This window comes from Zootoca vivipara, chromosome 17 (assembly GCF_963506605.1).
Source record: "Zootoca vivipara chromosome 17, rZooViv1.1, whole genome shotgun sequence".
Taxonomy (NCBI): Eukaryota; Metazoa; Chordata; class Lepidosauria; order Squamata; family Lacertidae; genus Zootoca; species Zootoca vivipara.
Genome location: NC_083292.1, coordinates 15,649,833 through 15,675,835, shown reverse-complemented (window position 1 = coordinate 15,675,835; position 26,003 = coordinate 15,649,833). Strand labels below are relative to the sequence as shown.

At 47.7% G+C, this 26,003-nt stretch overlaps 2 protein-coding genes across 3 annotated transcripts in view; one reads left to right on the top strand and one right to left on the bottom strand.

Moving 5' to 3' along the window:
* Positions 1 to 1,125: 1,125 nt before the first annotated feature.
* RSPH14 (radial spoke head 14 homolog) overlaps positions 1,126 to 26,003 on the bottom strand; it is a 60,011-nt gene continuing 35,133 nt past the window's right edge. Inside the window, exons 4-6 of the mRNA XM_035098790.2 lie at positions 3,102 to 3,327; positions 2,331 to 2,467; positions 1,126 to 1,412 (exon numbers count right to left, since the gene is read on the bottom strand). Coding sequence (XP_034954681.2) covers positions 1,174 to 1,412; positions 2,331 to 2,467; positions 3,102 to 3,327 — 602 coding nt within the window. The 3' untranslated portion in view covers positions 1,126 to 1,173. The remainder of the gene's footprint in view (positions 1,413 to 2,330; positions 2,468 to 3,101; positions 3,328 to 26,003) is intronic.
* Positions 12,797 to 26,003, top strand: part of GNAZ (G protein subunit alpha z) — a 39,158-nt gene continuing 25,951 nt past the window's right edge. Inside the window, exon 1 of one of the 2 annotated variants that reach the window (XM_035098244.2) lies at positions 12,797 to 13,115. The gene's annotated coding sequence lies outside the window, so the exon portion shown is untranslated. Of the gene's footprint in view, positions 13,116 to 13,334; positions 13,444 to 26,003 lie in introns of those variants that run through there. The other variant, XM_035098245.2, reaches the window with a different exon arrangement.

Below are 26,003 nucleotides of genomic sequence, written 5' to 3'. Positions count from 1 at the left end.
GGGCTTCCGCGTGCAATAAAATGACCTGCCTGGCCCCTGCCCCCCCCAGCAGGGGCCTGATGCTGGGAGAGGCCAGTTCAGCTAGAGATAGTCAACCCCTGGCTCTGTAGCCCCTGGTGCTGCTGCTGCAGTGCCACAAAGGGGCAGAGGTCAGCCTCCCCCTGATGAATTCCCTTTTGCAGTCCTGTCTTGCCTTCCCAGCTTGCTGGCCTAGCAGTTGCCACTGAGTGGCAACAGGACCCACTCTTGAGGTTTGGGGGGGGGGCAGGCCTTGATCCTAAATCTATTCTGTCTGGCTTGCTCCACAAAGGGTCTCACTCAGCCCACAAGGGAGAGAATCAGCAGAGAATCTACGAAGCCATTTCAGTGGAGACTGCACAGGAAGTGGGCTTTGTGGGTCAGATCTCTTCGTCTCCCTACTGTCCAGAATGGTGCCTTGGTTTCAGAATTTGGTCACCAGCTCTGTCTGCTCCCTCAGGGAAGAGTCTTGTGGATTGGATATCATTACAAAACTTGAGTGCAATTTTTAATTTTACAAGCTATGTGACTCCGTCGCTCAGTTGGAGCTTTATACATGGTCTTTCATGAATCGTGACTTTGCTGCTACTTTTATTGGTTATGTTGTTGTTTAGTCGTTTCGTCATGTCCGACTCTTCGTGACCCCATGGACCATAGCACGCCAGGCGCTCCTGTCTTCCACTGCCTCCCGCAGTTATTGGTTATAGTCCAGTCATTATTTATTTTATTTATTGCAATGGCTGAGAGTGAATATCTGCTTAATTATTATTTGCCAATATTTTGAGAGTTAATCTGATTGTGTGATGTGGTATTCCAAATGGAGCACCAAAGATCACTTGATTTGATATACGGTGTATTTTTTCTAGTCGTGATTTTTTTTATCATGACTTACTTGCATTGGATCAGATTGCTATAGGGTGTGTGATCTTTGTTGTGTATATTGCCATTTCTGCGGCTTGTAATCTGCTTTGCGTATAGCAATATGGAAAGGTGGGTATACAAGTTAAAAGAGAAATGAAACAAAGCTCCTCCTCTAGCCCAGTCATGCTAGTGCAGCCCACGCATGACGACAAGATGCAGGCAGGCAAGGAGCTGTTGAAGCAGGAACTTTATTGTCAATTGCGTTGCTCTCCGAGGTCCCCGTCAGCCTGTTCCCTATGGCTTCCACTCAATGACTTCCACCGCAATCTGTGCCGCCCTCCTCACAGCTGGGCTGGAATCGCTCAGCCTCTTCCGGAATTCGCCCACGTGGCCCAGCAAGACCTTCCGGCCCTCCGGGGCCTCTGACAACATGGTCAGGGCCTTGATGGAGTAAAGGCGGACTTTGCTCCTCTCATCGTGAATCAAGGGCAGCAGCGTGTCGATGGCGTCCGCATTGATGGCTGCGTATTTCCCTGAGCATGATAGAAGGAAGGCCCTGTGAGATGCTAAAAGGAGACGCCCTGCAGCAGCAGCTGGGTATGTGTGTGTGTGTGTGTGTGTGTGTGTGTGTGTGTGTGTTTAAAGGTGGCCCCTGCAGAGTCCAGCCTCCTGGGCTTCCCATGCCAGCCATCAAGGTGCCTCTTCTGGGGAGCCACAAACAGGTCACAAGCACCACAGCGGCCTTCTCCCCATTTGTACTCCTTGGCATCCTGCCTCTGAGAATGGAGGGAAGGCATACCAGAGTGGGTTGCTTGTGTAAAGGCTGATGGGCTTTCCCTGTGGCCCTTTGGCAGGTCACATGTCAAGACTACAACTAGCAATGCAATGTGTGAGTGGCTGGAATTGGCCGGACCTTTGGCTATCTGTACAACATGGGAGTGGCCTCCACCACAGCTCGGAAGCCACAGAACATCTAGTGTGCTAGATGTTGCCCTGGCAGCATCTTGGATCCTGCTTCTTAGTTGTGCATCAGCCACATGAGACAACAGGATGCCCCCCTCCACTGACCCGACTGCTCTACACTTGGGGAGACCAGCCGTCTCCAAGCTGGTGCTCTGGAGATGTTGCTAGACTCCAAATCCCAGAAGCCAGCACAGCCAATGAGACAAGGGGAGGGGGAAGCAAATGAAGGGCAGCAAGTTGTGGGCAGGCAGGGTCTAGCTAAAGCCTTAGAATATGGCCAAAATGTTTCCAGGGACCCCATGGCTTCCCCTCGAAGCCTGGCTACATGCCCAGCCAGACTGCCCCTGTCTTTCTCTCTTATGCCAGTGGCCTTGCCTTCTAACTTTCTGCTTTCCACAACTGAGCTGCCCTCCCCTCTTCTCCTCAAAAGGGACTGGAAATCCAGAAGGGCCAGTCTGCCAGCTGCTCCCTTGCCTTCCCCTCCTCACCTTGGGTGGTGATGGCTGAATTCATCAGCGCCCCGGCAGCGTTGGCTCGGACCTCGGCGTCTTCATCTTCCAGAAGCTGGACAAGGTCTGGGAAAACATCTTCTTCAAAGACCATGTTCTTCCCTTCCAGTGGGACACTGAGGGGAGCAAAGGGTGGGGTTTAGCCAAAGAAACTCTAAGGCCTCTCTGTGAGTCTGACGCGTGTATGTGTGCGCACACACATACACACGCTAAGAGCTGGTTGTCCTCTGGCCAACATGGGGAGTCTGAGTTGTCCCTTATGTAAGAGAACGACCTCTGTCTTGGGACATTCTGACATTTGCAAAACGTAGGGCTACAAAAACAAAAAGGCCTTGTTGACCCGTAACACTAAACCATGGCTTAGTGCTACGTGTGAGTCCTGCCCACAGATCTGCATCAATCTGTGATTTCTTTTTCTTTTTTTTAATAAAAATTTGTCAGTGTTTCAGAGCATGTGTCTCCTAAAACACACAGCCTGGCAAGCAATTCCCTCCAACAGACCACAAAAATCTGGAGAAATTGTGTCTTGAAGGATTTTGGACTGTGTATCATTTTAGAACGGAAATTTGCCTTCAAGCACTGTACGTTTTTTTGCCTTTCGTATTTTATTGGTTTTGTCTTTTTCTCTGTCAGCTGCCTTGATTGTGATATGAAAAAGGTGTGATATGAATAAACATGACAATAACAATGATAACTGAAATGGGGACTGGATTTCTCCTCCTCCCCTGGTGAGTCACCACCGGCCCTCACCTGATGGCCATCAAGGCCTGAGCTGCCCTGCTCCTGATGTTCACCCCCGAATGGCTGAGCAGCTCCTTCAGGATGCGGACGGCTCCTGTGGCCAGGGCCTCGAAGGCCTCCACCCGCAAGCAGCCTGTCAGTGTCTCCAAGATCAGCACCTGGATATCCTCCAGCTCCGTCTTCAGCTTGAAGACCAGCGAGGGAACCAAGCCGCTCTCCACAATCCCGCAGGCTCCTGCAGGAGGAGGGAACAGAAGGAGGATCTGCGGTGGTGCCTCAAAAGCCCACGGCCTAGCCGAGCCCTTCCAGCCATGAGGATTGCTATGGCAAAACAGGAGGCAGTCGAGGAGAGAACAGGCTGTCTGCAAGGAGCCACTGGCAAACAAGCTTCAGCTGCCTGGTGACTGTTGCTAGGAGACAAGTAGCTCCATCGAAAGTGATTCACATGTGCAGTTGGGTGATGCGGAAGTTTGGCATGGGAGGAGAACAGAAGGAGCCTTCCCTAACCTGTGCCCTCCAGGTACTTTGGACTACAATACCCACCAGCCCCCCAGCATCATAGGGCTGCACTGGCTAGAGCTGATGGGAATTGTGGTCCCAAGTTGGTGGTGGAGTTTCTTCAAAGCAAGCTTTCCTTTCCGAGATAACAGCTTAGGGTCCTTCTCCTTCATGGGAGCATATAAGGGGTTTCCAAGGAAACACTTCTTTAGAAAGTAGAGCACATAATCATCACCACTGTCATTGTGGGGACCATGGTGCACACAGAAGGGATGTTTAACCCTTCCCTCCCTAGACATGACCTTGACAAAATGACCCCCGCCACCCCCACACTGTACTGGTATCAGCCTTACCCCCTTCCCCACAAAAGGTCGTAGTGGCTTTGATGACGCAAAGCGACTTCTCCTACAGGCTCCACTGACGACAAAGTGGCGCAAATTTCCACGGTGACTTTACGGAAGATTATCAGTCAGCATTGTACCTGCCTGAGGGATAGCCAAACAGGTGTCACGTGGGGCTGTGCCATGGCAACAGGTTTGGGAGCATGAAATCTCTCATCAGAGCCAAACAACCTTGAACTCATTGAAAAAGTCTCTTGATTAGCCCCACAGATCCCTTGAATGCAGCATCACACGCGGTTCCTGTGCTACCGAGCAACTTGAGGACTAGGCGTCTCAAGAGCAACACCTTCATCACCAGCAGCTGAAATCAGGGTCTGGTCTTAGGAGGCCAGAGACCATAAGGCCACCCTCTTGAGCATTCCAGCTGCTGGAAGTAACACAGGTCTCTGGCTCACCCCTTGATCTTGATCTTGGCCTGCTGATTGACCACATGGGTGAAGCATTGTATTGGGCTGCAGCTGGTTGCTTGTGCTCCCTCTTGGCTTGTTTGGGGCACTGCTGTACCCTCATCCCAGCTCTCCTTGGTGAGGATATGAAGTAGGAGGCTCACACCGCCCCCCCCCCCAGGACTGGCATCCCAGCCCCTAAGGGCACCTGCTGGAGCTTGACAGAGGCTGAAGGTAAGCAGAGTGCCTGTAAATTTCCTTAGGGATGTAAAACGAGCCTGATGGATCAGGCTAATGGCCCATCCAGTCTAGCATCCTGTTCTCACAGCGGCCAACCAGATGCCCCCAAAGGGAATCCCACAAGCAGGACCTGAGCATAAGAGGAGCAACTCTCCCGTCATATGGAAGAGTCAGCCCATGTTGCATGGGACCAGGAGCGTAGGAAGATAGGGGCAGTGCGCCCCAAGCGACGCGATCCCAGGGGCGCCATCGCCGCTGCCCGTCCCCAAAACGCACACCCCGCCACTGCACACAGCACGCCCCACACCCAAAACGTGCACCCCACCCCCAGAACGCGTGCCATGTCACTGGGGGCAGCGCGCCTGCTCTCTGCCCCCGATGGCGGAGCATGAAGCTCTGCCGCTGCATGGGGCTGTTCTTGTTTTGAACAGGGAGATGTGCGCTGCATGCCTGCCTCTCTTGGAACCCTAGTCAATCCTGCTAGAGGCCCTGTGGGTGGGAGTGTCTATGAGGAGCCTGGGCAGAATTCAGGGAGGACCAGGGTTAGGATATCTGAAGCCCTCTAGAATGAGGCAAAGCAGAAATGGGGAAATGATTCCAGGGCAGCCTTGGGCTGAGTGGATCTACTAGCGTCCAAGTTTGGTGGAGAAGCAGTTAAATGAACCTGTTTTTGTTTGCTTGCTTGTTTTAAACGTTCTCCTGGCTTGGAAAGCAGGTGTTGGAGCAGAGAGAGCCAGTGTGTTGCCTTCACTGGGTGTTCATAGAATCATAGACTTGTAGAGCTGGAAAGGAGCACGAGGGGCGTCTAGTCCAATTCCCTGCAATGCAGGAATATTTTGAACCCACAACCCTGAAATTAAGAGTCTCGTGCTCTACCAGCTGAGCTATTTGTCTCAACTCCCTAGCTGCCAGCCTGCCCAATGGTCAAGGATAATGGGAGTTGTAGTCCAGCAAATCTGCAGGACACCTTCTGCAGGGCTACTCCTGGATTGGGATTGGGATAAATAACATTTACAAGAGTAATTGGCCAGGATAAGCATCATTGTTTTAAATATGACAAGAATTAAGGAAAGGAGGTCTGGTTATATTTCAAAATGCACTAAGGGAGGAAAAAGTGCAGATATAATTTTAAAATGCCCTGCTCAGAGCTTCATGTACCAAAAAAAAAAAAGGTCCATGCTGGTCTTTCTATATATAACTAACCTAGTTCTGCAGTTGATTTTAAAGAGAGCGCTAGCTGGAAGATGAATGGAACCTGACTACTGTAAAGCTTGCCATGAAAGGTGAAAAATTAGGGGGAAAGCAGGTTTTCCATTGAGCTTGTGTCTCAATATCTGCATGTGTGCGGAAAAACCGGGTTATGGTACAATCATCACTGAAATGCTCCCTCAAGCAGGGCAATTTCATTTGGAGTTTTTGAGACAACTTTGCAAGGGAATGCACCTGCATTTGGGAACAACTGCCATTTTTGCCTCTGGGTGTGAGTTAATACATTTTTCTTCCCCGAACCAAGACACAAAGGGTATAGGGCAGCACATAAATTTAATAAATAACCATAATCATAATCTTCTACCTTATGTGAATTTGTAACCAATGTTATATCGGATTAATGATCATCACTTCCCCAAAGAATCCAGGGAGTTGTAGTTTATCGAGGGTGCTGAGAATGTCCCGCGGAAGAATATGCCAAGGGGGAAATGACTATTTAACCCAGACATCCCCAAACTGCGGCCCTCCAGATGTTTTGGCCTACAACTCCCATGATCCCTAGCTAACAGGACCAGTGGTCAGGGATAATGGGAATTGTAGTCCGAAACACCTGGAGGGCCGAAGTTTGGGGATGCCTGATTTAACCCATTTAAATCTATAGTGTAGGGTTGCCCCTTAAGATTTACAAAAGGCATGGATCCACCTCTAGACAACAAATGGCAAGTTGCTAGCTAAAGGGCTTCCTGTGGGTGGAGTCAGGGTTTTAATTTTGTCTTGCTCTGTTGCTTGCTCTTAGAGGGTGGTAATGTGAATTGAACGTGTATCTGACCCTGGGGCAATTGTAAAATTAACATTCTGAAATCTGAGCAGTCCCAGAGTTGTAAGGCCTGAGTTCAAGCCACCTGGCACTGAAGGAATGTATGGGTGTGCCAGTTATATGACTTTAGCTTACAGTGGAAGGAAAAGAATGTGATGCACACCCAATTGGAAACCATCGAAACAGAGGGCTGAAGTTGACATAACACTGGGGGTCAGCAGACAAGATCTCCTGTGTTTCGTTTGTTTAAAAGAATAAGAAACAAGCACTTAGCAGCAGCTGAAGATTGGAGCAGGCAGGACTAGATGACACTTTGGGCCCCTTCCAACTCTACAATTCTATTATTCTAAGTGGCATTGGGAGTGGGATAAAGGAAGGGAACTGATTCTCCTGCGCCGTTTCTAAGAGCTAACTCCCACTCACTGCCATTAGCTTTGCAGGGAAAGTGGGTGGGTGCCTGTATGGCTCCTGTGTGTCTCCCCCAAAGAACTAATAGTACCAACCGGGGGGGGGGTAGAGACACACGACTTAGATTGGGAAGTGTCCATTCTTTCTTCCCCAGTGTTACTCCCTGGTCTTCGAACCAGATGAGCGGGGCTGCTGTGGGTCTGATGATGCCTAGTTTGGCCCGTAAAGACTTGATAACTGTGCTTTGGCACAACTGAGTTGCCTGCTCCTGGACTGTATTCTGCCATTTGGGGCTCAGGCTGTGGACGGTGCAGCACCTGTGGGAGGAATGGCCTTGACTGGGGCACCATTTGGATAAGGCCCTTTTCTTGGGGCTGAACCTCGACTTTGGAACTCTCTCCCCCTGGAAGCATGAATGGCTTCAAAATCAAAAGAAAATGATGCTGAGAATCCAAGGACTAGGAATGTGGTGGGGTGGCCACTCCAGGGCGAGGGCACAGCCGGGACACCCCGATTCTCCTTTCTGCCCCTGCAGCAGTGGAAATGCGGCCGACACCAAGTGCAGAAGGTGGGTTGTGCTTGAGTTTCAAATGCTCCCCAGTGTGGGAATGTGGCCGCTGGGCTCCAAAGACCTCAGCTGCATAAAGGTGCCTGGGCGGACACGCAGGCAGGTACATGCTAGTCTCCCCTGTGAAAATGGAATGAAGGAAAACCTTTGCACCTGCATCTTCCACCCGCATTGCATGTCTCCCGGTCCCTCCACTGTTACTCTTGTAGCAAAAAAAACCCCCAACTTTCACATGAGCGGATGAGCAGCATGTTGATAAACAAACACACTGACAAGGAGCGCAGGGTTTCTATCTGCCGCTCTGCAAAGGAAAAGGCGTTGCCATGGAAACTGTCGGAGTGCTTTACTTCTCAGCAAATGCCCCTTCCATTCCACATATTGACCACAGCCCAGGTAAGAATCATTGCGCCGGGTCCCGTGTTTCCAGCAGTCCCCTTTTAGCCACGGACCTTTCTGTCAGGTGACCCTCAGGACCTGCCTTTGTAAGGAGAGACATTTCTGGTGCACTGGCAGGTGGGGAGGGATATCACCGTGTTTTTGCTGCTCTGGAACTCCAGAGGGCAAAGTGAAAAGGGCAGAAGGCCTGATGCTGGCAGGTGGGGAACAAGAAACAATGGATGGTACTGACAAATGCTGGGCTGAGTAGGATGGAGGAAGAGGCCAGAGAAGGAAATCAGGCAGGAGGAAAGGAAGTGGGCACAGGGTCCATCTACAAGGTGCCAGGGAGACCCTGGCACAAGTCCCCGTTGGGCCAGGGTTTGCCCTTGCAATACATTTGCGGGTATGGGTAAGTTCAGCCCTGCCTCTGCATCCTTAAATTGCCATGACAAACAGCCCCTAGATGAGAAAGGGCAACTAAAAAACGAGGATTGTGAGGCTGTTCGGTTTAGAACAAAAATAGTAAAGATGATAAAATGATGAATGGCAAATTGCTAAAAGAACACAGAGAGGTTGCCAGGCTAATAACTACTTGAGATTAGTCAGAGATACATATGCCACACTTGGAAGAGGAGGCATTTGTGACAAATGAACAACAACCGGATTGAGGACTAAACATCCCTAAACCTCAGCTTTGGAGGAATAATAAGACAGTGATGCCCTGATCTTAAACAATAGTATACCTATAATGTGAACTTGGCTGGGCAGCATCACGGCCACCCCAAAATTTAGCTTTCTCTTTTGAGTACAGTGGTACCTCGGTTTAAGTACACAATTGGTTCTGAAAGTCTGTACTTAACCTGAAGCGAACTTTCCCATTGAAAGTAATGGAAAGTGGGTTCCGGTTTCCGCCTGCAGGAATGGCGGACCTGTTTTCCATCTCTCTGACCTTCGTAAGGAATTTGGCGGTTGCTAGGGGAGTAAATGGCAACCCCCTACCCTCTCCGGGGGTTACGGAGAGGGGCCGCTGGCCCGCGATGCCCCCAGACCCACTCCGACTGTTTTTGGAGTGGGGGGAGCTTGGGCTGAGCACTTACGAGGGCCAGGACTCCCGGACGCTAATCTGCATGGCGGGGATTTCCATGGTTAAAGAAGATAATTAGGCTTAAATCTATGGACATACTTCAGAAGGAGGGGAAGAAGCGCTGTTTACTGCTGAGAAATTTACTGCTGAGAAATTTATGAGGAGTCAAAGACTGTACTGCATCTGGAAGAAGGATTGATGGGGACGGAGCGATAAGGGAAGTGAGTTTTTATTTTTTCTTCATATATGTTGCCTCGTACCTTCCCGGACGCGATGTCCTGGCTTGTTTGGAGTGAAAGAGAAGCAAAAGACTGTGTGAGTTGAACTTTATAACTGTTGTTACTGAGCATATTTTTTAAAGATGTGGAGTTGCCGATGAGAAAAGCCCCCCCCTAGTCGGACGGAAGGAGTTCTGGACGCGTTCGGAGGATTTATGAGCTGTGACGCACTTTAAATTGGAGCAGCGACCTGAAGCTAAGTTCAGCTATAGGGCAAGGAGATCCATTAATTTACCAAGAGTTTATGGTTTGATGTTTGGGTCTCCTGCCTGAAAAAGCTGTAAATTCTATAAAGATCGTAAATCTTCATGGCTATGAGAGAAAACGAAAGTGATTTGAGTTTTTTAAGATGGCGCTACTTCGAGCTGCTTCGACGCAACAGGGAGCTCCATTAAGAAGATTTATGGGGAGGCTGGACTGATTAACTCACACAGGAGAAAGAACATCTGTGAAACTTTGTTTGATATTTATCTCAGCAGCTGGGAAACAATCGGATGAAAGTGGAAAACATCTATGTGACTGTAAGGGGAAGATCTGGATTATTATGAACTTGGAGGACGATTTGAACTTTAGAAAAAAGACGGCAGTGGACGGTTGCGAGGAATTCCCAATTTCTTGAAGCATGGGAACCCAAATAAAAATTTTTTTAGATGATTTGGCATAACATTCGGTTTGATTGATATATATATGTGTATAATTTGAAATATTGAATGTGATATAATTGGTTTTAATTGGAAAATTAATAAAAATATTTTTTTTTTTTTTTAAAAAAGAAAGTAATGGAAAGTGGACCAATCCGTTCCAGATGGGTCTGCAGAGTACTTAAACTGAAAGTACTCAAACTGAAGCGTACTTAAACCGAGGTATTTCATATCCACCTTCTCAGCCCATTTTATTTCAAACGCTCCAAGTTATCGCATCTTTGTTATAATTTTTAAAGGGGGGGGGGAACTCTTGATTCAAATGTATATTCATATAACAAACACATAGAATCACTGAATTGTAGAGCTGGAAGGGATCCTGAGGATCATCTAGTCCTGGAATATGTAGCTGTCACATACGGGGATCAAATTTGCACACCGAACTAACCCGAAGAAGAGCCTGGCTGTTGCTGGATCAGACTGAAAGGGGCCTGATCTAGTCCACCATCCCATTTCCCATCCCAGTCAACCAGATGCCCCAGTGGGGACAGGGTGCCACAGCCCTCTTCTGCTGCTGATTTCCAGAGCCTGGTGTTTGGAGACGGGCTGCCTGTGAACCAGGAGGTAGCTTACAGTCATGGCCTTTATCCTCAATGAATTTTTCTAACTCCCTTTTAAAGCTGTTCAGTCTTATGGACATCACCATGTCTTGTGGTAGCAAATGCCATAGCTTGAATCGCGTGACGGTGAGCTTCTTTTTGTCTGCTGTGAATGTCCTGCCATCGGATCCCACCAGTGTTTATGTGAACTTAGGGGACTGTGCTCCCAAATTACATTGTTTTACACCAACACTGAAGCGGAATTGCAATTTTAATGCTCATTCACCCAGTTCAGAGAATGTGTGCGTAAACACCAAAAAGAAAATATGATCAATTGCACCTCAGAGAGTAGAGCATTCCTTAAACATGGTCCAACTGCAGAGAAGCCCCTACAGCCCAGTCACACTTGTGATTGCCCAGCAGGCGAAAACTTTTCCTTACTAGCTGACTACTGATGGAATGGAGTCATTTTGGTGTCATGGCCTTGGGAGCCAATTTCCCAATTTTAGTGAGTTTCTTGGCTGCCTCCCTATGTGGGCATTGTTGCCATTACAGTCCCTGATGGGTGGGCTGTGGTATGATTTGCAGGAATGCTACGGGCATGTCTGCTGTTTTTCTGGCATTTTTGCATGTTGGCCATTATCCTTCCCAGACTGGGTGCTCCGAGGCAATCACAGTGCACCCACCAAAATCGGCCTCATGTACGAGAAGTTTGCTTGGCCCATCTTCCGTTGAAATACTTAACATGTCAATACATAAACAACTGGCAGCTGTAAAGAGTTATTCCAAAGTAATATAAGATTTTATTTGCCTACTCCTAAACATTTCACTGTCATTCCAGTTACAATATGGTGCCTATGTTTCAGTTATAATTAAGCCACAGTGATTGTGGCAGCCATCTTGGATTTTTAAATTTCCATTTTCTCAGCAACCCAGAGGCATAAGTTGCTGGTTTATACACCAACCCCATGCATCATTTAATGCTCTATGAACCTGATTTTGCACTGTTGCCTCAACTAGGTTTCAGTTGGCTGCTCGTTTTCAACTGAGGCTTCTAAATCCTTTGGGATAAGCGTTAATAAGCCTAACATTAGCTTGTCATTAAAATTTCATCAAAGTGGTTGAAGGGTAGGGTTGCAAGAAGCAAGTTTATGCTGGTAATCGGCAGCACTAGATGAGTTTTTAAGACATCACTTTTAGACAGACGCCATAGCTCAGTGGCAGAGCATCCCACCTTGACTTCCACCTTTAGTTTTAGAGTCAAAGCAAAAGCTTCTTGTTCGTTTTTTTATTATGGATTTTGTGTTCTCATTTTGTTTTTATATGTTGTGAATTTTGGATGAAGGGCAGAAAGCAAATTTCATAAACAACAAGAAGTGTATCCCAAGAACCAGGAAGATCTGGATCCAGCAGAATGGAACAAAAATCCCCTCAAAACAACCCCAAAACTTGGGAAATCTCTCATGTTGCATCTGATGCCCCTCGGCCAGTACTACTCTCAGTCCAACCTACCTTACAGGACTGTTGTTAAGGGGAAATACTAGGGCAACCGTTGCACAGCACAGGTTGTGCTGAGGGCATTGGGGGCATGGTGCCAGAATGGGCTGACCGGTTGTAGGTTAAAGAGGATCCCAAAGTAGTCATACCTCACCAGTAAGCCATCTGGCTATAAAACTTAGTTAGACACGCAGGGATTAAGGACAATCTTGCAAAGGGGCCCTTTGCCCTGAGGGCCAGCTGCTGCTCTGCCCATCTTGTCCTTGGGGTCAGGCTTCCACGATGGGGACTCTGCGATCAGCTGCTCCAGGGAAGACAGGCTCCCAGGAAACTGCGCTCCCGATCCCACCCCAGGGAAGCCAGGGAGGGCAATCGAGCCTTTCCACCCCGTCGCGGCAGGGCTGCTTGGCGCCTGTGACTCGGGCGAGGTGCCCCCTGGCTGGCAGCCCAGGGCCAAGGGGGAGGCCCGTGGAGGCGGACGGGTCCGCTGGGGGGCTTGGCGGCTGGGAGAAGCGTGAGCGAGCCGTTCCCGTCCAGCCTCGCCGGGCCCCCACGTGGCAGCCCCACTGCCTCGGCGCGCGAGTCTCCTGCGCGCACGGCGGCGCCGGCGCGCTCCGCCATTGGCGAGGGCGCGCGCCAATCCGGGCGTCGGCCGGCCAATCCGGGCGCGCGGAGCCTCTGCGGCGCGCCAGCCCCTCCTGCGCCCGAGGCCCCCGAGCGTGGTGTGCTGTGGCGCGCGGCTGCGGGGAGCCACCGAGCAGCCCCAGCGCACGGCCCGCCGCCCGCTCTGGCCGCCCCGCCCCGCCCCTGCTCCAGCTCCTCCTGCGGCACCGGTGGTAGCAGCAGCAGCAGCAGCAGCAGCAGCCAGACGAAGGCGAGGCACGCATCCCGCGCCGGTGCCCGTCCCGCGGGGAGGATGGGAGCCCTGGCGCTGACGAAGCCCGGCGGTGGCGGCGGCAGCAGTAGCAGCCGCGGAGAAGGAGGCGGCTGCCTGCCCCGCCTCTGGCGCCTGTGAAGAGGTAGGTGTTGTTTGGCCGCGCTCCCGCCAGGGAACTAGGTCAGGGCGAAGCCGCGGCGAGGGCTGGACGGCCGGCTGCTTGGGACGGGGATCCCCGCAAGAGATGCCCTTTGCCCCGGGCCGGGGGGGGGGGGCTAGGATACCGCCGGGCTCTTGGCTTCCGCGTGGCCAAAGCGACGCCAACGCCTCCCGAAGCTCGGCCTCCGCAGGGCGGGGAAGGGGGCGCCTTGGGCAGGAAGGCAAGACGTCGGCTGCCCGCTTTCCCGGGCAGGCTCGGCCTTGGGCAGCGGCGCTGCCTTCGTGCAAGCGGGATGGACAGCTCCTCTCGGGTAGGCGATTTGCGGGCGGGAGGCCTTTTGCGGGAGGAAGGCGCCTGCAGTTGCACCTGAGCAGGGAAGCCTCCCTGGCGAACGGGCTGGTCCCTGCTGCTGCTACTGCTCAGTTTGCACGCGTCTTCCCGCCCTGCGTGCGCCAGACAGGGATTGACCTCTCGATTTCGTGCTGTGCCATTGAGCACCCCCCACGCCCTCTTCACGAGGACCGTCTGCTTGGGTGACAGGGAGAGAGACATGCCTGCATCCTCCTTTTGGGCCCGGGCACCAGAGGCGGGTCACCACACCCTCCGGGGGACTGTCTGGATCGATTTTGCTGCAAAGCATGGAAGCGGATCAGGCCAGCGGGGCCAGCGACGTGAGGGTTGTGGATTTCACATCACCGAAGCTGACACACCTTTTGCTGTTTTGTGCAGGTGGTGCTTAACTGGCCTAGGGATGCGATGCATGATTCTCTCTTCTCCCCTACCATGTGCTGGCTGGGTCTGGGGTCTGTCTCCATCACCTCTCCAGTTGGTGCTTGACGCTGGATGGGATTCAGACTTACTGTGGCAGGAGACTGTATGCCTCCAGCTTGGCTGTCACATGATTGGGTTGGGAAATGGTCCACCGAAAAAGGAAGGAGCCCTGCCCTTGGATGGAGGACACTCTGAGAGCAGAGGCCTAGAGAGGTGGCATGGGAGGGGGTGTGGTTCTCAGGGAAGGGCCAGCACCTGGGCTGAGTAGACAGGAAAGGATAAGAGGAGCCTTCTTGGCAAGATGGTCTCAGATGTAGGATTCTCCTCTCCTCTGTCTTACTGCTTCAGTAAGTCTCTGCTTGCACATCAGATCTTTTTAGACAAGCCCTCAGAAAACAAGCCGATCATTGCATAGGACATGAAGAATTTTGCAAGAGAACACCTGTTTTTTTGTGTTCTGTGATGTTCATCTTCGGGCAGTTGACATAAGTCAAGCTATTTAAGGCTGACCTTTAATGGTGAAGTAAACCGCTCTGTCTTTTGGCCTTCCAGGAGTAGGGCATGCCTTTTAATGTAGCCATGGTACCCTCTCTTCCAAATACCTAAAAATAATTGGTCCAGAGGTGCTTCCGGTCTGAAATAGTTGGGTCCGGTGGCACGGGTTTTTTTAGTTATGTTTACATTTATTTATTTAATACATTTCTATATTGCCCTTTATCAAAGGATCACAGGGTGGTTTACAATGTAAAAACACAAAAAATACATAACGCAGTGACAAACAAAAACAGTACCCCTCCCAAAAGGGTAACACACTGCAGTAATCTAACTTAGAGGTCAACAGAGCCTAAACAACAGAAGTTAGGCTATCCCTGTCCAGATAGGGATGCAGCTGGGCCACCAGCCGAAGCTGATGGAAGGCCTTTGCCACCGAGGCCGCCTGAGCCTCAAGTGACAGCAATGGATCCAGAAACACCCCCAAGCTGCATACCTGCTCCTGCAGAGGGAGTGTAACCCCATCAAGAGCAGGCAACCTCCTATCCACCTGGTCTAGGGAACCACCTACTAACAGTGCCTCAGTTATGCATGCATTGCGTTAGCTTTGATGGGCTGGCCAGATAAAACAAATAAGTAAAGCTCTAGACACAAGTACAAGATGGGACTTTGCCCTCCTCATTTCAGGAAATGTACCAGATGTGGGGAATATTGGTGTCAGTGGCAATTTCTGTGGACACAGTCCATTTATATACTGTACCAGTTAGATACATGGTTTAAAGAGTGACTGAGCAGGCATCGGGAGGTAATAATGTACCACTTACACATTCAAGTGTGTTAATCAGCAGGGCAACAATGCAGTGTCTCCTCGTTTTGACATAATCTTATTAGGCGTTTTTGACTGCCTTGCTTTCCCATATTGAAGAAGCTTCTTTGCTCCAAGGAGCTCCTGGGAAGGCAGAATTAGCGTCTTCCAGGAAACAAAGCTTGATCCAGGCAGTGGAAGGTTTTTGTCACCAATCTTGATATAGACAGGCTGGCAGTGCTGAACAACTTCACAGGAGGCTTTTAGAGACGTCACTGGCTCACTGACAAAATCCACTGATATCACTGGTTCTGATTTCCAAGCCATAAGATAGACATTTTTATATATATTTTCGTTCTTGTAGAATATGTGGCCTCATTTCACAGTATTGGCGGTCACAAAATCATGCTGCTTCAGGTGCAACTGGGTGTCCTCTGCCATCCACCACAGGGCAAGGGACTCCAGAAAAATAAGGGCTGATTTCCTCCTGCAGCGTGTGCAGTTCACATTCCATGCCTCAGGTAATCATTGAGAGATCCAGGTAGTTGAAAGTCAGTTTCCATAAAGCTAAATGAAATAACCTCTGTTCAAGTCCTTGGCACTCTTCTGCTGTCAGATTCATTGAGCAAAGAGGCAAACAGTACAAGCCCATACATATCAACTCAGAAGTAAGCCCCATGGAGGTCTATTGGGGTTACTCACAGGTAAGTAGGCATAGGACTGCAGCCTAAGTCTGCAATCTTATGTACACCTGTCTGGGAGAAGGCCCAGTTGAATTTAACTCTGACTAAATGTGCATTAAGGTTAAACCACAGAGCCTAGGGCTTGTCGATCAGAAGGTCGGCAGTTCGAATCCCTGCGACGGGGTGAGCTTCCGTTGCTCGATCCCTGCTCCTGCTAACCTAGCAGTTCGAAAGTATGTCAAAGTGCAAGTAGATAAATAGGTACCGCTCCGGCGGGAAGGTAAACGGTGTTTCCATGCGCTGCTCTAGCTGTACGCTGGTTCCCTTGGCCAGTAAAGCGAGATGAGCGCCGCAACCCCAGAGTCATCCGCGACTGGACCTAATGGTCAGGGGTCCCTTCACCTTTAAATGTGCATTGGCTCAGACTGTAGCATTCAGTTTTAAGTAGTTAAACCTTTATATTCTGGTAAAATGGAAGGTTTAAGCCTGTAAAGTGGTGGTGAAACATGCTAAGAGGCTTCATTCCTGCACACAATGAGTTTGCTTTAAATTTATGAGATGCAATCTTCCCATATAACTTTTCAACCATATATTACAACAAATATTTCAATTAAAGGGGAATGCTTTCATCCAGTTCCACAGAAACATTTCCACAATCAGTCAACTTGTCCAGATCTTTAATTGGCATGAATGCAACTTTCCAAAGATGAGCCCATGCACTTTTAACAGCAACCAAAAGCTTTAGTAGGAACAGTTTAGTAGCCCCTTGAAATCAAGAGAGTTCAGAATGACTTGATGCTTCAAATGTTAACACTTCCCCCATTATTCCCACCACTTTGGCTGAAGAGACTTGAACAAAAGGGTAAATCCAACAAGAAAGTTAGAAATTTGCATTGTTGGTACAGTATGTCATTTCCAGAATCTAAAAGTGACAGCTCAGTAAAGGATTTTTTCAGCTTTTCAGGAGTAATATAGGAGTAAGTTTACTGTTTTGTACACCGGATACAGTGGGACCTCGGTTTATGAACACCTCAGTTTACGAATTTTCGGTTTATGAACGCTGCGGACCCATCTGGAACGGATTAATTCACTTTCCATTACTTTCAATGGGAAAGTTCACTTCAGTTTATGTACGCTTCAGTTTATGAACAGACTTCCGGAACCAATTACACCCATGCTTCGGGTTAAGTACGCTTCAGGTTGAGTACTCCGCAGACCCGTCTGGAACGGATTAATCCACTTTCCATTACTTTCAATGGGAAAGTTCGCTTCAGTTTATGAACGCTTCAGTTTATGAACAGACTTCCAGAACCAATTGTGTTCAGAAACCGAGGTACCACTGTATGTATGTGTGTATATATATATATATATATATATATATGTAGTGGTTAAGCAACGTACAACAGGAATTGCCTGATGCATGATTTTTTGCAAAATGTCCTTTTTGATTGATATGTTGGCCACTTAATCCATCAGTCATAGATAAATACAATTTTCTTAATTTCATATTGCAGTTACCTTATAATTGAGAAATTGCTCTAGTTTCCTGAACTTCCCCCCTCCCCTCCTTAAATTCTTTGTGTGAGATAATTGAATATGTGTCATCAAATGCCCTAAAGGGTCTTAATTAAATGTATTCTCTCTCATGACAACGGCCAGTGGCAATGTTTGCAGTATTAGCTTGTTTCTCCCCTGATCCCATAAAAAAAGGTTTTAAAAGCTGGAGTGGAATGAGTTGCTTCTGCCCAAGTGACCTTTCTCTCTTGTAGAATCTCTAAAGGAATTCATATTGATTGATTTTCCAACACAAAGCATGCACCTGATGTCTCTTGAGAGACCCATACCCAGAGTTACTGAATTTGTGCTGCCTTATAGTACCGGTATTAACAGAGGCTAGCATGTACATGACCATCCTTTTCTGCAGGGTGGATAACAGCCCTAGAATATTTTCCAGCATACAAAGATTCTTCCAGTAACAGTTCACTTTTGATCAGGCATCCCCAAAACTGCGGCCCTCCAGATGTTTTGGCCTACAACTCCCGTGATCCCTAGCTAACAGGACCAGTGGTCAGGGATGATGGGGATTGTAGTCCAAAACATCTGGAGGGCCGAAGTTTGGGGATGCCTGCTTTTGATTGTAGAGGCATAATGAAGAACAGCAAACATTGGATTCAAAGTATTGTTTAATATTCCAGGCCAAAGGTTACGAACCCATTCCTGACTTGAACCATGCTGAAGATTCAGCCACCTTTCCATGAGGGAGCTGTGCTTTGCTAATCTCTCTCACACCTTCACTTGGGTTTTAGTCAGCTGGGCTGGACTTCTCCATAGTAACTATAAGGTCAAATAGCCTAAGAACTTGCCGAAGTACAACTCTGAAAGGAGATGATCAGATAAAGCCTGTGATGGCCTGTGCTGACATTGCTTAGGAACCCCTGAGAAGAAATCCCTTATGGCGAAGGAAGGTGGAGTTTTGTGAGCACAACACATGCATCTTAGTATGAACAAGGATATGTTGGGATGCCCCTACTTGACCAGGCTCTCTATGTGCAGCCTGGCATCCAGCAGGGTTCTGGTCCTCCTGTGAATAAGCCTCTCCTGTGTGAAGCCTTTGTGGATCAAGTTGTTCTGGGGCTGACCTGTCAGTCTAGCAAAGGGTTGTTCATTCCAGAAGTTGAAGGTTATCTCATTGGTTCCATAAAACAGCAATTGAGGGGTAGCAGGAAGGCAGAGATTCTGCCACTGGTGATGGTGGGAAGAGACTTTATTCTGGAAACTGGCTGTTCTTGTGCCTGTCTCCTGCTGCCCTGCAGTGCAGAAGAGTCTCTAGAATCTTGGAGGTCCAAACTAGTTCTGTGGCGCGCAGAAAGTTGAACATGGTGTTGTAGAAGAGGATTGTGTCAAAGCTTCCATTTTTTTTTCCATATAGAAAAGACTCAGCTGAGAAGATTTTCAAAAGCAGTATAAGAGGTAATGGGGTCTGCTACTTAATGCACAGGGTTCGGGTGGAGGGATGCTGAATAAACTTCTTGGACTTTAGCCATTGCTCTTGAGACTAGCCCAGTAAAAATGTCACTACTAAATGGAACAAATACACCTTTTGAGTCACTTGTAACCTCTTCCACCTGTAGACCTTCCACCTGTAATCTGGCTAGGGGTCAATTCTTGCAGAGGATCCAGAGAAGGCACTTTCTGTTAGGGGGAGAAATTCAATTTCAGGGCAAACCTACCTAATTTGCACTTTCTAAAACAACACATGAACCAAACTTTGCAATGCAGTTCTCCAGCTAAGCAGTGCGTTAACAAAAATGCATATACTAGAGTGCAAAAATGAATGTACTGGTGAAAATAACACAAATTTATTATACTGGGGAAACTGCTTTGTGAAAATGTGTATACAGTATTAACAAGATAGCATTAAAAACGTGTATCAGGAGAAATTCACATTGAAATACAGATGAATTTTCGTATTTTTTTCATTAAAACCATTTTCTCCACAAACTGATTTGGAATAATGGAGAACTGAAGTGAAGATCTGAAAAAATGAGAAACTGAGAGGAAGCAACATTGACTAATCCACCCTTCCCTACTTGTCACTTCAATTTCCAAGTACCAGCATGCTCTGTTATATGGCCAAGCATAACTGAACTGATTTTTGTATCAGCTGAAGTCTGTTGCAGTGGAATGGAAGGGCACAGAGGGGCATCAGGTCAGCTTAACTGGGTGACTGATGTTTCCAGCAGAGATTAACTTGATCAGGCCACTTATTGTTCCTCACACAGCTGTAGGAAACCGCACAGGAGGAGGAGCCTGTTGCGTTCCCTTCACCTTCAGCAGCAGCCTGAAGAAGTGCCTGCCTTTGCAATCTTACTGACGTGGGAGCAAGTCCCAAGTGTGCAAATGAAGCTGCTGATGGCATTAGAGTGATGCTACGCCAGCAAATAAGTTGCTAAGAATATTTGGGAATGGGGTGTAAGATGGGCTGTCTTTTTTAGGAGCTGCCTAAGCATCATCTTTTTTGTTTTGTTTTTCTTACATAATTCTAGCTAAATTAGATTTGTAGGCTTCGGGAGAAGAGGTAATTGGCTGATGTGAATTGCATGCAGCAGTGATTACCTCACCCTGATTCATAAAGCCTAATATGGGGAATAGGAGCAAGCCTGCCAGTGACATCTTGGCAACTTAGGCGGAAAATCCAAATGGTGCCCTCCTTTACAGTTCTGTTTTTAAAAGCCGGTAATTTAAGGGTTGCCCAAATCTGCCACTTTGGGTGCCTGCCCTTCTGAGCCAGTCCAAAGAGAGTAATCGTCGTCTGATGCCATTTATAGCTGAGCTGAGCATAAAAGGGGTGATCATCACGAACCCCTGGTTTGCTGCTCTTCCTTCCCATGAGGTACAGCACAAATATCATCTAATCCTAATGAGGTGGTTCGGTTTTATTCCAACTTCTTGAGAGGGAAGTTAGTTGAAATCAGAACAGGCTTTCTTTCTGAGAAGGTAGAAATGGAGCTAAGGCCATAACTAATTAACAGAGCCTGCCCTCACCTCACCTCTTTCTTTTGAAGCACTGCGGAACTAGCCAGGTACTCACTTGGACATATTCCAAGAACTATGGAACTCACAACAGCTACCGTATGTGCAAAGGTTGGTTCTCTTAAAATGATCATCTCTTCTGGGTGCCTTGCAGCTTAATCCTGCATGCAGTTACTTGGAGGTGCCCCACTAAATCCAGTAGGAATTACTCTTGAGTGAGTGTGGTCAGGGTTGCAGACGCAGTCTGGGATACTAGCATCACTCCAGGTGTCACGTGAAACCTTCAAAAGATGTGGCACAAAGATCTTCTCTCCCTTTTACAGTAGGTCCCCCTCCTCCACAGAATTAGGCCATCTTCTCTTTTCCCTGCCCCCACCCCCAAATTTAGACCAAGTAAAATACACTTGCACAAAAAAAGTATAGGACAGGGGTGCAGCTTTAAAATTTGCAAATTCCAGCGATCTAAATTTTCTTACTTCTCCAGTCTTAAATTCAGGTCTCCACATTTCTACAGCAATTTGCATGTTTTAAAAAATAAAAATCCTCATGAAAGTCCAGCATTTTGTGTAAAAAAAATTCCAAGCAAACACATTTTGTATGCATTTTTGGCTAATACACACATTTCTGTGAGCAGTTTCCCTAATATAAGTCATTTGTTTCGGGGCGCGTATTGGTTTGATAGGTGTGAATTCGGTAGTTTCTCATTAAAGTGCAAACCACGTTGAGTTTCTCCTGAGGTGCTGGGGCCCCTTCTCAGCACTGGAGATGCTACACTGTGCTGCAAGTGGGGGGGCCACATGGGAGGGGGTTCATGGTCCGTTCCACCCTTTCACATTTGCTTCACTCCCCATAGCTGCCAAGTTTTCCCTTTTCTCGCGAGGAAGCCTATTCAGCATAAGGGAAAATCCCTTTAAAAAAGGGATAACTTGGCAGCTATGTTCACTCCCCCCCCTCTGTTTCTGGGAGGATGATGCAGGTCAGGTGCCTCTCATTACCATTGTAGGAGGTGCCAGAAAGCAGTGCCCTCCAGTGCCCCCCCCCCATGCTGGTGATGCCATGGGCGGAAGGGCCCAAAATGGTGTCAGAGCAAATGGAGGTATGACATTCAGCACAGCCTGAGTTTTCTTACAGTTATCGACTCATGCAACTGACCTGCCTAGTTTCAGTTTGAGACTCTATTTGCTTTTCACAGACTTATTAACTAGCTCACAACCTTATGCAGAAGCCGTGAATTCTGAAAGCTGCTAGGGAGAGCTTTAGGAAGGTGGGGGAGGAAACATGGTGAACACTTGCAGCTGCACCCGAGAGAATGTATCTGAGCCATTTTTGCATGCATTAATATTTGAGCATGGTCTAGATGGGGATTCACAGTTATTAGGCTGAATTGTTGGGTGACTCATCGTCTCAGGGTTACACGAGGTACAAAAGCGGTCCAGCACATTGTAATGGTGGCAGTTTATACCTGCAGGCCATATTTGTAGGAATAATTGGGGGGGGGAGAGAAGAAAGGGTGGTGGTGCATTCTAGTGGCTCACTTGCACTGGTAGAGTTTTTTTGCTGTAATTTGGGATACAGAATATGGTAAGAGGTAGAGAACGCAGAGGAACCTCTGACTGTTGAAAACAGCCGCAGGAATGGTTGATTGCACAGTCTGGTTCATGCTGACCAAATCTCGGCAGAGTGCTGTGTGGCCATGCAGTATGGAAATGATTCACTCCAGAGCAAATCTTCTGAGAGAGACCAAACGGAATAAAATTTAGCCTACCTTGTTACAGATGAATAAATTGAGAGATGGAGAGAAATGGTGCAGAACACACCCACTTGTATGAAAACCGGGGGGGGGGGGGAGATGTATGAACAGACAAGGCAAGGCAGACACAGTATGCAAATTAGAAATGAAGTGAGAAATGTTATTGCAGTTTAAAACTGGTGCTCATCAGAGCCCTTGGTTTAAAAATGTCCTCCCCACGTATTGGATTGCCCCAAACAGCATGGCAACCATGTTGATCCTTACTCCCCTCCACGGATCATGTAGCAGGCTGGAAGAATTGTGGTAGACACAGACTCATGTGGAAGAATGCTGAGCAAATCTGAAGCAGTACAGTACCTTAATTTGTTGAGTATCGTTTGGCTCAAAAACGAAACAAAAACAAAACTAGTTTGGGATAGTTTAAGCTTGGCTCCAGTTTGCGATTTGATATAGCAATTACAGCATCCATCATTTCAAACTTCTTCAGAGTCACTAGGCTGGTGTCAAAGCATGCAAGGTCTTGCAGAAGCCTGCAGCCTCACTCAGCACAAGGAGCCCTCCAGGTCACCACCACTCCTGCCTCTAGTGTAGGACTGTATTTATTTCTTAAATTTATATCCCACCCTTCCTCCCGAAGGAGCCCACTCCAGTTTACTCTACAATCAGTGCATGACCACTACTGGTTTCTGATGCTGTTTGCACATAATGTTAGTCACAACTCCCCTTTATTATATATACAGTATAGCTCAAGACATGACCTAACCCCTCCTCTGACAGCATATGAATCAATATGGCTAATTTGACCCAATAACACCCCCTTCATCACACACAGAGACCAAACTCACTGCAAGCAGCCGAATGCAACCAACCATGCTCTGGGCTCTCCGATCTCTCACTTTGCAACAATGAATGAATAAATAAATGATCTATCCACATGGTGCTGACACAAAAACTCTGCACGTACACAATGCAAAAGAATGGAATATCATTCTCCCCCCTTCTTTCTCTCCACCCTTCTCTCTCCCCTCAATGTCTATGACAACAATGTGTCACACGAAATGTAACTGACATATAGGAAGGACTCTATGAATTGAAAACAGAAACATTATATGTACCTTTGTTATTCATGAAAATCTTTTAATAAAAAAGTAAATTAAAAAAAGAAAACAATGTTAGCCACAAGCCACATCTATTCTGGAGTTCCTTGAGAAATACAGTTGTACCTTGGATCTCAAACGCCTTGGCTCCTGAACAAATCGGCTCCCGAATGACTGAAACCCGGAAGTGAATGTTCCAGTTTTTGAATGCTTTTTGGAAGCCAAGTGTCCGATTGGCTGCAGGACACTCCTGCAGCCAACCGGAAGCCACACCTTGGTTTTCAAATGGTTCCGGGAGTCGAACACATTCTGTTTGAGAACCAAGGTACGACTGTAGTGTGTTTTCATGTGATCCTCCCAGACCAGCATTTGAAAACTTAAGCCATATGAAGACACCCAATGCCCCCTCTCCACCCACTGGAGTGGACAGATAGTGGGTGACTTATATGTCTAGCTGTCCTGATGTGAACAACGATGTGCAAATGTGATTTGAAGCAGAAGTGGAGAAAACTGACCTTGCTGCGTTTTAAGCCAGTCTCGTGATGGGTCCCATTTGTACTGTGCTGGCTACAATAAGTTCTGGGAAATATAAAACTTGGGTGAGAATAGCATTTGGGGAATGAGTGGAGTAGGAAGATTTGACCTTGCGTGCTATCATTGCAAAGGAGAAGTTTACCAGACTTGATGGTTTGCTCCACCTCTTCGTCCTACTTTGAGAGGCAGGTGGCATTTTATCACAGTCTGGGTGTTAATGCTATTTTTAAGCACGAGAACAAGGCCGGCTATCCATCATCCCATGTAGGACGCTTGCTTTGTAAGATAGTAGGCAAGGGATAGGAATTATTCACAAGCTGGCTACCCAAAGCACCAGTGAGTGAAGAACTTTCTAATGGCAGGGCTGGTCAGCAGTGGAACAGAGGCTGCCTTAGAATGTGGTGGACTCACCATTGTTGGATATTTTTAAGCAGGTGCTGGATGTTCAGGATACTTTAGTAGTGGGTGTCCTGTTTGATGCATCTTCTAGTTCTGAGATTTTTTTCATACCACTACTGTACAGCCCAAGTTAGATTGTTTAAAAGATTTCATCCACTGCATTTGCTAAAAGCTGGGAGAGGAGAGGGAAATAAAACAACCCTGCTTCCTTCTCTCTCCCTTTAATCTGTGAAATGGAAATGAGTCGACCCTGATTCTCTGTTAAAAGAGAGTGGAAGGAAGGGAGTTTGACCAAGCTGACATCTCAGTTCTGTTTGTTTTAATGGTTGGTTCTTTGTTGTTTAAATTTCCAGCTCATTTATGCACTGCCCTATTTATGTGTCTGTATGTGGGTAGATGCCTCTTTGTAAAATAAGTCTTACACTGAACTATGGCTTTCCCTAACTGGTAATGTGAGGGGGCTTGGTTCCCAATTAAGTGGAAAAGCTAAAGAGGGTTACACAAACCTGAGCAAACCATCTTGCAGGAGATTTATAAACCAAACGGCAGAGAGAAGGCAGAACTGTTAAGTACCTGGGAAAAGTAGAACTTAAGGACTTGCAGCCCAGAATAGGTAAGGAGATAGAAAACACCTAGCTAAATTAGATTGTTCTCAAATCCTGCTTGTGGGTTTCCCATAGGCATCTGGTTGGCCACAGTGAGAACAGGATGCTGGGTTAGATGACCCATTGGCCTGATCCAGCAGGCTCTTCAGATGCCCTTATGTTATAAAACAAGTTCAATTCTCGAGACTCTTATGAATTACAATCAGGTCAGCAAAATGTTTCAGCAGGGGGGCGGTCCACTATCCCTCAGACCTTGTGGGGGGCCGGACTATATTTTGAAGGAAAAAAAAGAACAAATTCCTATGCCCCACAAATAACCCAGAGATGCATTTTAAATAAAAGCACTCATTCTGCTCATGTAAAAACATGCTGATTCCCGGACTGTCCACGGGTCGGATTTAGAAGGCGATTGGGCCGGATCTGGTCCCCGGGCCTTAGTTTGCCTACCCATGAATTACATCTTGTGGTGTTGAAGGAGCAGAGGTGCTGATCATAGTTTGAAGCTTTTAAATAGTTGAGAATCCATGCAGAACGCATGAGGAGCCAGAAGAGTGGAGATGGGCAAATGTCCCTGTCTTCAAAAGGTGGGGTAAAGAGCGGGTCTCAAAAACTACAATGCCAGTTTGACAATGATGCCTGGCAAAATTCTAGTACACACTATTAAAATTAGCGTGTACAATGATTACTGTACTAGGAGCCAGCAGGGGTCATCAAGAATAAATCATACCAAACTAATCTCACCTTCTTTTTTATATAACTACTATTTGATAACCACATGGATTGTGGAAATGCCATGGACATATTATGTCTTGATTTCAGCAAAGCAGTTGACAGAAGCCTCCTTGTTAACAATATGGTAAAATGTGGGCAGGATGATATTGCCAATGGGTGGAACCACAGCTGCCTGAACACAATATCTGCTTGTTCATGGCTCAGCATTAACCTGCAAGAGAGATCTTAAGTGGAGTGCCCCAGAGCTCTGTTCTAGCCCCTGTACTCTGCAACATTTTTATGCATGGCTTGGATGAGGGAGGCGATGCCTATCAGATATGCAGGTAATCAGTGGGAACACAGGGCTTGCTGCTTTGCTACACTACCCCGAATATTCCTTATAACCACAGCTGACAACTAGGCCTTGCTTCTCCATCTACAAAGGTTTTGGAAGCACCTCTTGCTTTCTTGGTGTTTCTGCTGAGGCAAT